We start from the raw sequence: 12147 nt of genomic DNA on the forward strand, positions 1-12147 counted from the left end.
CTGTTTATTAAATAATTATACTAATTTACGCGTAATATTACCTCCATTAGATATTCATCACTCCGATGGTGTAGAACGCTGTCTGTATGTGACTCCAGATGGTTCCCAGAAGCGAATCGTAACTTCTTGGGAGATTCTAAACTGCAACATCTGAAAGTTATGTCGGTTAAAAAAATATCTATCGCCATTAATTGCTCTTTGAAAAGTGATGCATTCAATTCGAACATTCAATGCTCACTGAAATTAATGCCGTTGACAGTAGATGAAGTTATTTTATAAAAAGCCATAGTTACTTCATAGGTAAACATTTCAGCAGCCTACCAATTATTTGATGCATACTGATCAATAAACGTAGTTACCTATGTAGTCCTCCAACTTGATTCTTCCAGTTGCGGCTTTTCAAAGAGCTCCGCTGCCCACGTTTGTCGCTGGCGGCGCTGGCGTCCCCGTCGGCGCGCACGAGGCGCACGGCGCGGCGGCGCGCGCGTGCGGCGGCCGCGCATGCGTCCTCGCCTCGCAACCAATACGTCAGCTGATCTCTCTTCCCTTTCATGGACACTATCCCTCGTTCCTCCAATATATATCCGCCTAATTGGTCTAGGAGTGCCTTACAAGCGCCGCTGCAATGAATTTTAAGTGCTGGAAAGATGGAAGTTTTATTATAGAAGAGATCTTTTCGTGCAAATTAAGATGTTTTTAAAGACACTTACGTGCTCCTGTTGATTCGAAACGACTAGCTGTGTTAACCGTGTCTCCGAAGAGGCAGTATCGGGGCATTTTAAGTCCTACGACGCCGGCGCAGACTGGACCTGGAAGTAGAGAAATTTCATAAGACCATTTAAAATTATAATATGTCGTCGCATTCGTACTTGACTACAGTGCATTGCCTTATTTGCACTCAAATATACAGTTTACCTTTAACATAGTCTAGCACTGAGCAAGATATTAGATTAGAAGTATCTATGAAATTCTGTAAAATTAAATTAAAAAAAAAATGAAATCTATCATGAAACATATAAAGATGTTGTCTTGTGTGGCAATTTTATACATTATAACTACCTATTGTGAATACTACCTTACCTAACTTTGTGAATTATCGCTTGCTTTAACGGTGAAGGAAAACATCGTGAGAAAACCTGCATACCTGAGAAGTTCTCTATACTAACTTCGAGGGTGTGTGAAGTCTACCAAACCGCACTAGGCCAGCATGGTGGACTAAGGCCTAATCCCTCTCAGTAGTAGAGGAGGCTCGAGTCCGACAGTGGGACAGTATATAATACAGGACAACAACATTATATATTATTATAACTACCTATTGTAGAACTTAACGCAGCCCAGGGTTTATACCAATGACGTAAAATTTTGCTAAACAACTCTGCTTACATCGCCACTATTCCATACCCACAATAATTATAGTACGTATGTACTAAAATTATTTAAATTTTCTTGCACGTTTCAGAATTGAACCTTAAAATGTTTATGTAAAAGCTATAAAGTATATTGGTACCGGAGTGCAGTCCGACGCGCAGCAGCAGGCGCTGGTCGGGCCGGTGTCGCACGCGGAAGGCGCGCGTGGCGGCGAGCAGCGCCAGCGCCATGGACGCCACCTCGCCCGCGTGCGTGATGCCGTTGCGGATCGGCAACCCCGACACCTGCATATCACAGTCGGAATCAGTGTTGCCATAAGATCCCCAAAAATTACCTCAATGACACAAAATGGGGGAAAATCCCTGGTGTATGAAAATAATTGTTTTTTTTTTATTGCTTTGAATGACGAGACTAGCTTGTCGATCGCCTGATGGTAAGCGATACGCCCGCCCATGAACAGTAGAAACACCATCCAAGACCCTGAATTAAAAAGTATTGTTCGGTATCCATCTCGCCATCCTGAAACGTTTTTATACTAGCGACCACCGTACAAGGTTTTAAATCCACGCTCACATTAGTGTAGGTGTTAGATAATTGTTAAATAATATTCCTTCCGGAATCCGCTTGTGTATATCCGGTTTCAAACAGAGTAATCAACCTGGTTAATCATTTCTCCTCAAACGACAATCTATCTGGATCCTACTCCACAAACAATACCATGCAGTGGGGTCAGTACCGGGTCTGTTTAAAAAACAGTCTAGTAGCACTTATCTTAGTACATATTTTCTATTATAGCCAACCAAGCACAACCCAACAATCTATACATCTATAATTGCTGAAATTAGGCTAAACAGAGTAATTCTAGAAACGTATACTTACAACCATGTATGCGTCGCCGATGGTTTCTACTTTATAAACATCGAAGTTTTCTAGTATAGAATCAAAACAAGTGTAAAGGTCGTTTAAAAAGTCCACCACCTGAAAACAAATTATAAATTTAATAAGCCTTATAAACGTTACCTAAGAATTTGGTCTATTTATTACCTGATGAAATTGAATTGAAGTAATTTTTAAAATTTATAGAGTAATTTTGAATATCTATACATTATTATAAAACAAAGTCCCCTTTTCTGTCTGTTTGTATGATATCGATTTTCTAAAAATCTACGGACTCCGAACTCCGAACGGATTTTTATGAAATTTGGTATGGAGATAGTTTAAGACCTTGGGAAGGTTATACTTATATAAGGCTACTTTGTATCCCGGAAAAATATGTAGCGGGACTTTTATCCCGGAAAAGTTCATCACGCGGGCGAAGCCGCGAACAAAAGCTAGTGACTAATATTTTAATACACAATATAAAGTCTCGTGTCTGATTAGAATATAAGTCGTCTTTGGTAACTTAAAAACCCATTGTCCAAAATACAAAAATTCGAAAATTTACTTGTAGTGGAGTACTTTCTGCAGACATGGCAGTAAAGCCAACGATATCACTGAAGTAAATGGTAACCGAGTCGTAGCTTTCCGGCAACACTCGGCGTCCTCGTTTCAATTGCTCGGCCACTGGCGCTGGCAGCATCTCTTCTAACAAAGCCTCTGGAAGAATAGAGATAGAGGTCAGAGGTTAGAAGCAAATCATGCACAAATTCCAGTTATAAGCAAATTACCTACGCCTCGCAGCGAATCAAAGTGAATCACACGCGATTTTTTATAGCCCGAAGCGACGTGAGGACCTAATACTAGTCTACATTGGTTTTAACTATTGTACCTAGGTATACCTATGTGTCTATTATAATAGACCGATGAGACCATGCTACTGTTTTTATTAATTATAAATTATGACTAGAAAAATATATCTTAATGATATAATAAGTAGATCTATCATTTCTGTATTATGTAAGTACGTATAATGTAAAATTATTATTGTTCCCCTGGTGAGCATTAGTCACAAAACCCGAACTAAGGCGGGAAGGAGCCACCAGATGCCCAGAGAGAGAAAAACTAGAGGCAGCGAAATTGAGGTCGCCGAGGGGTTGCATGGAGTCCTAAATTTTTCTCTAGACGAGAAGAATCATATAAAAATACCATGCTTGGCAGCCCGACAAGCAAGTATTTTCTTGCAAAAACAAGCTCATGTTTTATAAGATGGTGTTAATATAGCGGGCAGCGAATATTAATTTCGGGAAATAACAAAATAGGGCTCTGCCTGGACAGTGGACACACCCTCTACTTCCAAGAAATAAAAAACAAAATCTTACCAGTCTTTTTTTTCTCCTCTTGTAGTTGATCAGTTCTTTCATCGACTAGAGCCTCTAAATTGTTTGCATATTTTTCCATCATAGCTATCATATTATCGAAAATGTTTGGTTTCCTGAAAAATAGCAAATATTTAATACCAGAGACATAATAATAGACGGAAAGTCGACAGCAGCAAAGCAGAATTAAATTCTGTCTGAATTTATAGTTTTCTAAATTAACTAACTTACATGCCCTTACGTAAAGGACGTAACCGCGTACGTATGGCTTTGAAGTCTGGCCTGGCGACGGGATCTTCCGCCCAACACTCGGAACAACATTCCCTCACACAGTCGAATCGACCAGCGAGAGCGTCCAGAGGAGGTCTGAAAATACATTTTAATATTTGTTTTTTTTTTTGTTCATTCAACGGCTGAGTCACTACTATTTACAGAGTATTTAATTTTATAAATTGTAGGTAGGTAATCATATTACGATTACTAAGACTTTTTTTTTGTTAAATATGATTCCTTCCTAACCGAATGTCAGCTATCGGGTAATCTCAGGGATGATAAGCTAAGTACGGCGTACGCCAGAAGATATTATAAATTACACGCACGCACGCACAAGTGTGTACGCAGTATATGTACTGCGCACACACTTGTGCATTATAATTTCTATTTATAGTAGACCTCTGGGTCTACTCTCATAGTCCAGTGAGACGGCAATCCGACATGACCGGAGAGAGATCAGGCGCAGGAACTATGGCTTTACGTGTTTTCCGAGACACGGGGGTATTAGACCGCCAATTTCCTGACTTCAAGCCGCGATTGAGTAATTTTTAAGATGGGAAAACCCAGTCACCATCATTTTGGCCCGACCCGGGATTGGAACCCAGGATCTCAGCGCGGCAGTTGTATTCGTAGGTACCGTGATGAATTAAAACTATGCCATCAAGGCAGGCAAATATAACACGGATTCAGCTAAATAACACCGCGCAAACGTTGTAAAACAATATAAAACCCTGGTCTCACGAGACAACACCAGACGAATATACAGTACATAATGCAGGATAATGTTCTTATACTTCCGTTCAATCTCTGCATCACCATGCCATAGTTGTTAGTATACAGCTGGTTAGTAGTGGCTATAGTGTTGCAGATGACACATACCTACCTGTAAGGCGTCGGGTCCGGTATGGCGAGTCTCCGCAGCAGCGTGGGGGTCGGAGGGGCGTCTGCGCCGAACGGCCCACGGCGGGAATGCATCTCGTATAGTACTAGAGCGAACGCATACACGTCGGATGCCGGCGAACCGTGCCGTGAGTCCTCTAGTATGAACCCGTCTTTACCCCACCCTGCAGACCGTAACAGCTCCGGCGATAAATAGACTAGATCTGAAAGTAATTAAAAAGTACTACGGTTATGTCGGTTTCATTGGGTGCAGTCACGTGGCAGAATTAAAACACAATTTTTGTCACTGTTCTGTATGTTAATAAATAATGTAATATTCAACGATTATTTAATAAGGGGACAATTACGAAACTTTATTTTTATTTGTCGAACTTACTATCAATGTGAGATCGTAACCCATTTGGATCGGATGGAGGTAGTTCTCCCCTCCTAAATTCATTTAATCCGAAATCTGCTAACTTGACCACCCATCGAGCATCCACTAAGCAATTAGAAGGCCGTAGCGCCCCGTGATATTGCAATGGCGACTCGTGAATAAATATCATTCCCTGTAAAAAAAAATAAAAATAAAAGCGCACATTTATAATCATAATCATAATATTATGACAATTTGTGAGATCAGTTTTTTCTTATTAAACGATTATTACAATATTTTGGATCAATTTTAAATATATCAATTGAACCTAACAGTCACGACTACATCAGTTAATAATGAACATAACTTACCCTAATGATATCTCCCACCAAAGAAGCAATAAACATATTATCAAGTTTAATATCATCGTTTTCCAGAATATCCTGTAAAAGAACTACGTGTTAGACTACGAGTGAGCACAATAAATGACATTTATTATGTTAAAATGTTACCTTTAGACTGCCTCTCGTACAGTACTCTGATAATGCGCAAACATTTGGCGGCTCAGTACAGGCGCCCACAAACCCGTTTACATTGTCATGTTGTAAATCGCGCATCTGGAAAAATATTTTTATTTATTCAACGGGAACACCGAATGTATTTTGGATTTTTGTGATCAATAAAGTATGTTTATTTATGTTCTTGTGAGACCGGTGTCAATGTAAGCATTTTATATGTTAAATTTATGTTCCTTTGTAGACTTGTAAAATTCGAAAGTCTTAGTTAAATCCGAGTTTATACGATATAAAGTGCCGTAACAGGTGCATTTATCCGTTTTATCGCACATTGCGAACACTCAATCTCATTCCTAGTCTTGAAACGTCCATAGTAATTTCGAAAATAATTACTTAAAAAAATATTGGTTTTGTATGAACAAAGATTTTATCTATTGCTAATTTTACGAATTGCACCTATATTAAAGTCTCAGTAATTTTAAAACAAAATTGCAAAACGTTAAAATATTAATAATCTTTTTGTATTGTAGGGATTTGTCTTTCTAGTGTTGTACTCTGTCGTCGAATGAGTAAGTCAATATTCTTCACGTAGGCATGGAAGTAAGTAGGTACGTGCACGATTTATCTATGTATGTCAGAAGACAATTTGTTATAACAGTGAAACAGACGAATAGATCCAGTATGTTTTTGTCTGTACCTGTTAGTAAAATGTGTATGAATTAAAGTGATTTATAAAAGTCAATTACTCAAGCCGGTACTATTTTCCGACGTTTCGCACATCGCTCAGGCTTTATATTATGCTTTTCATTCGCCGTTGTTCGGTTAAACGTGCATACAAGTGAAAATGTTGTTAAATATAAACAGCAAATGTAAATGAAGATATGTAAACAAATTGAAAGCTGCATACCCCTAACCTCCTTTGGTCGATGTAATAATAGAATAAAGCGCTATTTAAAGGAACACACTATTACTATAAATTTAAAGTTTAAATTAGGTCAAATGTATATATAGATAGATGTTTATAATATAATAGCGTGGTCAGTTGGAACTAGCTAGTATCTACATTAATCTTCGCGTAAAACTGAGTAGATGGAATTCAAATTGGCTTATTTATCATGTCCCGTATACCGAACATATCTGGGTACAACGAAACTAAAATAAATCAATTTGTAACATAAAATTATACGTCGACCTCCGTATACATACTAGTTATAAATTCAGAATATATTACATTTAGAGCAGTGTAATTTTCCTTACATATTTTTATGGTTTTGCTATAGACTCTACACTACTGAAGTGTTTGTTTGTTTGTTTGTTTGAACGCGCTAATCTCAGGAGCTATTAAACAAATATTGCAATTTATTCACTAATAGGGAGCTACAGTACTCATGAGTACCTAAGAACCTGGGAAGGATATAAGCTATTTTTTTATCCCGGGAAAATGTAAATCGGTATTTTTATCCCGGAAAAGTTATTTTCCTGGCGGAGCTGTGAGCAAAACCTAGTTTGTTTAAAGCTACCTTCAACAATCAGGCTATAATATACTTACAATTTTAAGTTCCTTTTTTATTTCTCTATTAATATCTATATGATGCCTTCGCACTCGCTTCACTGCGAGCAGCCGGCCGCGATAAAACGCTACTTCAGTGAAAATCGCTGAGTATCGAAAGTCCAAGTCCGGATTGGAACTTAGTGACACCTGTGGGTATAACATTGTAGGTATAGGTTAAGGCAATTTAAAATAGTCAAATCACAACATATTTTTAAATAAAAACAAAAAACAATAGACTGTTTCTTTTTTTAAATCTTTATTTAAGGAGCTTGTCGTTATTTCATGAATATGTCGCGCCGTACGACCACTTTTACCCGTGCCTACTAGCTTTTGATGATATCAAATATTTTTTTAATAAAGCTCTTGCATCTTCCGATACAGGAACCGAAAAACTATTTATACTGCCCACATTGAAGCTCAAAGTGTGAGGTCACACACTCCGACAAAAAAGGCTGGTTAACTAATAAAATATTTTATAGTAATTTATCTCCAGATTAAAAATCTATATGTACCTGACTAGATCGAACTCCGCCCGTGCTTCCCCCTCCATTCTTCTCGTTGTTTCCAGCTGCGTTATTTGAGGAATTGATGTTGGCGCCAGCACTGCTATCTTGCTGGAAAAATTCAGCTCTGACCAAGTTGCTTAATATAATACCTAATCTACTTATTACCAACATGAATATCTATCTTTATTGATTTTGAAATAACTGGTTTCGGGGTATCTAGAGTTTAAATAATCAGTGCTACAATATTTAATTAATTACGACATACGAACGTTATAATATATTTAAGAATTTTTACCTTCCTTACTTCGTGCAGTTGAATAACAAATAGGTCCATTAATTACTGTTAATGAAGTAACTTTTGGAATAACAATATGGCGTATCGTTGTGATTTATTACCTGACACACTGCTGTTTTGTCTAATGAGTTTACACAATAGCACTTTCAAAATTATGTATGCATAGCATGGAAGGTGTAATGAAACCTGAACTTGCGTTATAACTTTAAAGCAAAGCATACTAGTAAAGCGACAGCGAACTGCATGCAAACAACATTTACAAGTTCAGTTTACCTACTCAGTTTGTTGCCTCGGTGCTCGTCGTCCGGCAAATGTAAGTCTCTAAAGTCTATTTTCCAGAGAAGGGAGTCAAGTTCCTGTTCGTAACGCCATCCTCTGTATAGAGCGAGAGCGGCCAGTGCGAGTAAGGCCAGGGTCCCTCCAGACGCACCGAGTGCCCACGCACCAATATGGCCTAAGGAATAGGTACAACAAGAAACTTAAATAAATAAAATAAAAATCCGTTTATTGCCTTATTATTTAGTTACTTCTAATATTATAAAGCACAGTAAAATTTTATAATTATAAAGGCAAAAGGAAGCGGCTTAAGTGTTTTAACTCATAATACGCTTTTAAATGTAATTATTTCAATTAACTAATCATGCGTAAAATAAAATAAATCGCGGTAATGGAAACTTGACCTTATTAAAGCTATGTAAATCTTTTTATTGGATGGAGAACCCCTAGTAGATAGATCGTGATTGCACCACGCTCGTCACAATATATTGCATGTTAGTATATTTTAGGACCAGAATAACTTTTGCGTCAGTCGTCAAGTGTATAAAAAATAAGAAGGTATACCGTACTCGGGAAAGGAAAAATAAAATGTGTAAAAAATCTTAGGTAAGCCTACCTCGGTTATGGACTGGAGAGTATTTCATACAGATGTCGTAAAATCTACTACTTTCTGCATTAACACAGTGGATGAGATGAAAAGCGTATTTCATCTCAATCATGAAGGTCCGTGCTCAGCATTGGACCATTTAATAAGGGGCTAATATTTTTTTATTATTCTTCGGTCTTTCGCAAATAAATATTCTGCGATGGTTTCGTTGTGCAATTTAGCTGTATACAAATGGGACAAATTTATTTGACGCTTAGCTTATTTTCCACATAGCTACGCAACGCGAATAGTAAATTGGTTCACGTATGTGGCTATTTAATAAAACGACTAAGTTATTTTCGCACATTGCTGCGGGATATTAAGGAACGAACGTACCTAAATGTGTTTAACTTGTATACTAAAGGAGTTTTCGTGTTGGGACTACGGGTAGTGTTTCATTGTTTTCAGAAACTAGCGAGAGAGTATTATAAATACGTGTCGGCGGGTGCGGGCGCAGCGGGAGTCGCGTGCGGCCGATGGCTTGCTGCTTTGTATTGCCTTGTCACAAGGACTCGTTACGACGCTTTTACGACCCACCCCACTCACATTCGCTAACAAACCTTGCACTTAATGTCGGCCCAAAGTCAGACCGTACGTATTACTTTTTTAGATCGCCAGTATACAAAGTGGCCGGGTTTGTCGCGTTAATCGCTACTCGTAGACAAGAGGCGGTCCTTTTACTGCTTCTTATAGATTTAACAGAAAGAGCGCATTAGCGAGAAAACTACTACTAAACTATTACTTTATATATTTTATTCAACAGTACTTACCTATGATGACATACTTATCGCAGTTAGACTATATAAGTTATTTCTACTTACTGACGCATTTTTCTCCTCTGAATCCACATGGTGGTTCTGAAAGCGGCACTTGTCCACCTGGCCACTGCAACTCACGAAGGAATCTGACCTCCTTTAAAAAAAGAATTGCCGGAAAATTTGCGTGGGAACTAAAGTATAAACAGTTATTGAATGTAAAGCACGTAATGTAAAGCATGTAATCAATGCTAATTTAGTTAAGTATTTTGTTCTCACACGTTCCGACACATCACGACGCAAAACTGTACGTAATGACTTACCCTGTATACTTTAGCAAAAGTGTATATGTATGTATTCTTGCTATAACAGTTCATTTATAGTACATATTGGTCAGCCCGACCGGTGTAGCAAATTGGTAGGTTCAGCATCAGGTTTCATTAATGGGATTGTCCACGGACCAAAGATTTTTTCCCACTATTCCTAAATAGTGCAGGTAACCTAAGTATCCATGATTTTTATGTGTTCAAATATACAACTGAAAAATTGTTTTACTGACTTAAAATTACGGATTTGTTAATATTACTTATTTTTATGCGTACTTAAGTCCTTATGCCACCAATTACATTTCTAGGTCTTATTAAATTTTTTTTAAGCGTTACTAAGAATAGTCGATGTAATCGAATATACCATATTTTTTTATTTTAGCAATAAGAATATTCATATACGCAAAAGTGCTTGGACTATTGAAAAAATGTAGAGATTGATAGAGTTAATGTGATCCAGGTCTATTTATTTAACGAGTGTTTTTTTTATGGACACGGAAAAGCTCCACTGCACATGATGGTAAGTGGAGTGATTTCCAGATACACTGTCGACTGACCTTAGGTGATTGAGGTCTGTAGCCAAGATGTATTTCTACAATATTAATACTAACGTTATGTACGAGAATAACATTTCCTATGAATTGCCTTATCGTCAACATATGTAATTCCCATACATTATTTCTATTTTCTTCTACTGTTAACTATTGTAGAAAGTTATCTTGGTTTTAGGCCCGAGGTCCCTTCGCCAGTTGATACAATTATGTCTGTTTGTTTGGACAGCATATTACAGGCTGATTTTGGAACGCGATAAACTTACGTGGGTCACTTTGGCGGGTTTTAATACCTTATGTGCGGTGGTCACTGTCCGGGGGATACAATATTATATATCTTACCACCAGTGTTATGGTAATCTTAAATAATATTATGATGGCTATACCACAGGTTAAACATTCCAACAGAAGCTTAACTTTAAATATGAATCCATATGTCAGTTGGCAGCGGAGTGCATTTCCGAAGCCAAAATGTGACGTAACATACGTTGTGGTTAAACTGCTAGGAACTATTCACGCCACGTTTAGATTTGCTGTGTGTACGTGTGTCGAGTCTTTAATTTACTTTAAATTAGTTTGTATAAGAATTTGTGATTCTATAAATAAATAAAAAACACACATTGGATTCTCAGGTAGCTCTGTTACATGTTTTATAGCGTTTTAAAAACTTCAAATAGCCGACAATTGAGAATAGACTAGTTGGTAAAATAAATATGTTATTCTATTTAAAACTGCCTTTACGACAAAAGGGATATGATCAACGCCGCCGATCACCTGATTCAAATAGATAATCAGTATTTACGTTACTACAAACCGTAAATTGCTCCACTTACCGGTGATGATTTGTGTAAAACAGCAAGAGGATACAGTCCCGGAGGCTTCGTAGCGTCAATCGACAAAAGTGTGTAATTCCCCTCTGCGTCACCATTTTCATCCATGTGGATCCAGTAACTACGAGTATTTACGTCATAAATTGGAATCAATTGCTTTGTACAAAAGGTTTCTCTTTATTTTACTTCGATGTCATTAGGGAACAAGAAACAATTTGACTTGAATATTCTGAAAGACTTTTATCCATAGGTATTTGTTTGAGACAATAAAATAAAAAGAAAACAACGATATATTTTGCTTCGAATTTTATCTTTGAAGATCAACCAGTTACAAACATTTTCAATAAAAGTTTATAAAATCTTCGTAATTTAAACCTTGTTGAGTTGTATTAACGAAATAAGTTTACATTGCTTTAGCCGGTGTAACGTAGGCAATTAAGGGGCTAAGATCAAAGGTTTCATTAATTACTTTTTTTTAGGGAAACCAATTATTTTTTATAACTAGAAACATAATTATTATTAAAGGGTGTCCTTTTAACTGTTTCCTACGTGAAAATGAAATAAAAATATCTTGGTAATTACTTTTAGCATATTTCGCGAGTTTCAGATAAGTTTTGATTATATTTTTTAATATAAGTACTTAAATGTTTCCTGTTTGTATAGAATAGAATAATTCGCATTTTCTTTAAAATATGAATATGTGGATGTAATTCAAGGATTGTAAAACCTATTTCAAAAACCACA

General features: G+C 37.1%; 1 protein-coding gene across 2 annotated transcripts in view; it reads right to left on the bottom strand.

Annotated features, from left to right (window-relative positions):
* The window catches only part of LOC115443130 (speract receptor), a 40361-nt gene that overhangs the window by 512 nt on the left and 27702 nt on the right, over nt 1-12147 (bottom strand). For both annotated transcript variants that reach the window (XM_030168403.1, XM_030168404.2), the window contains 17 exons: nt 11407-11524; nt 9763-9853; nt 8297-8473; nt 7731-7828; nt 7216-7365; nt 5664-5768; nt 5523-5594; nt 5173-5344; nt 4780-4999; nt 3855-3989; nt 3627-3739; nt 2813-2964; nt 2248-2346; nt 1508-1652; nt 711-809; nt 360-639; nt 42-150 (listed from right to left, as the gene is read on the bottom strand). In XM_030168403.1, coding sequence (XP_030024263.1) covers nt 42-150; nt 360-639; nt 711-809; nt 1508-1652; nt 2248-2346; nt 2813-2964; nt 3627-3739; nt 3855-3989; nt 4780-4999; nt 5173-5344; nt 5523-5594; nt 5664-5768; nt 7216-7365; nt 7731-7828; nt 8297-8473; nt 9763-9853; nt 11407-11524 — 2335 coding nt within the window. The remainder of the gene's footprint in view (nt 1-41; nt 151-359; nt 640-710; nt 810-1507; nt 1653-2247; nt 2347-2812; nt 2965-3626; nt 3740-3854; nt 3990-4779; nt 5000-5172; nt 5345-5522; nt 5595-5663; nt 5769-7215; nt 7366-7730; nt 7829-8296; nt 8474-9762; nt 9854-11406; nt 11525-12147) is intronic.

Source organism: Manduca sexta, chromosome 17 (assembly GCF_014839805.1).
Source record: "Manduca sexta isolate Smith_Timp_Sample1 chromosome 17, JHU_Msex_v1.0, whole genome shotgun sequence".
Taxonomy (NCBI): Eukaryota; Metazoa; Arthropoda; class Insecta; order Lepidoptera; family Sphingidae; genus Manduca; species Manduca sexta.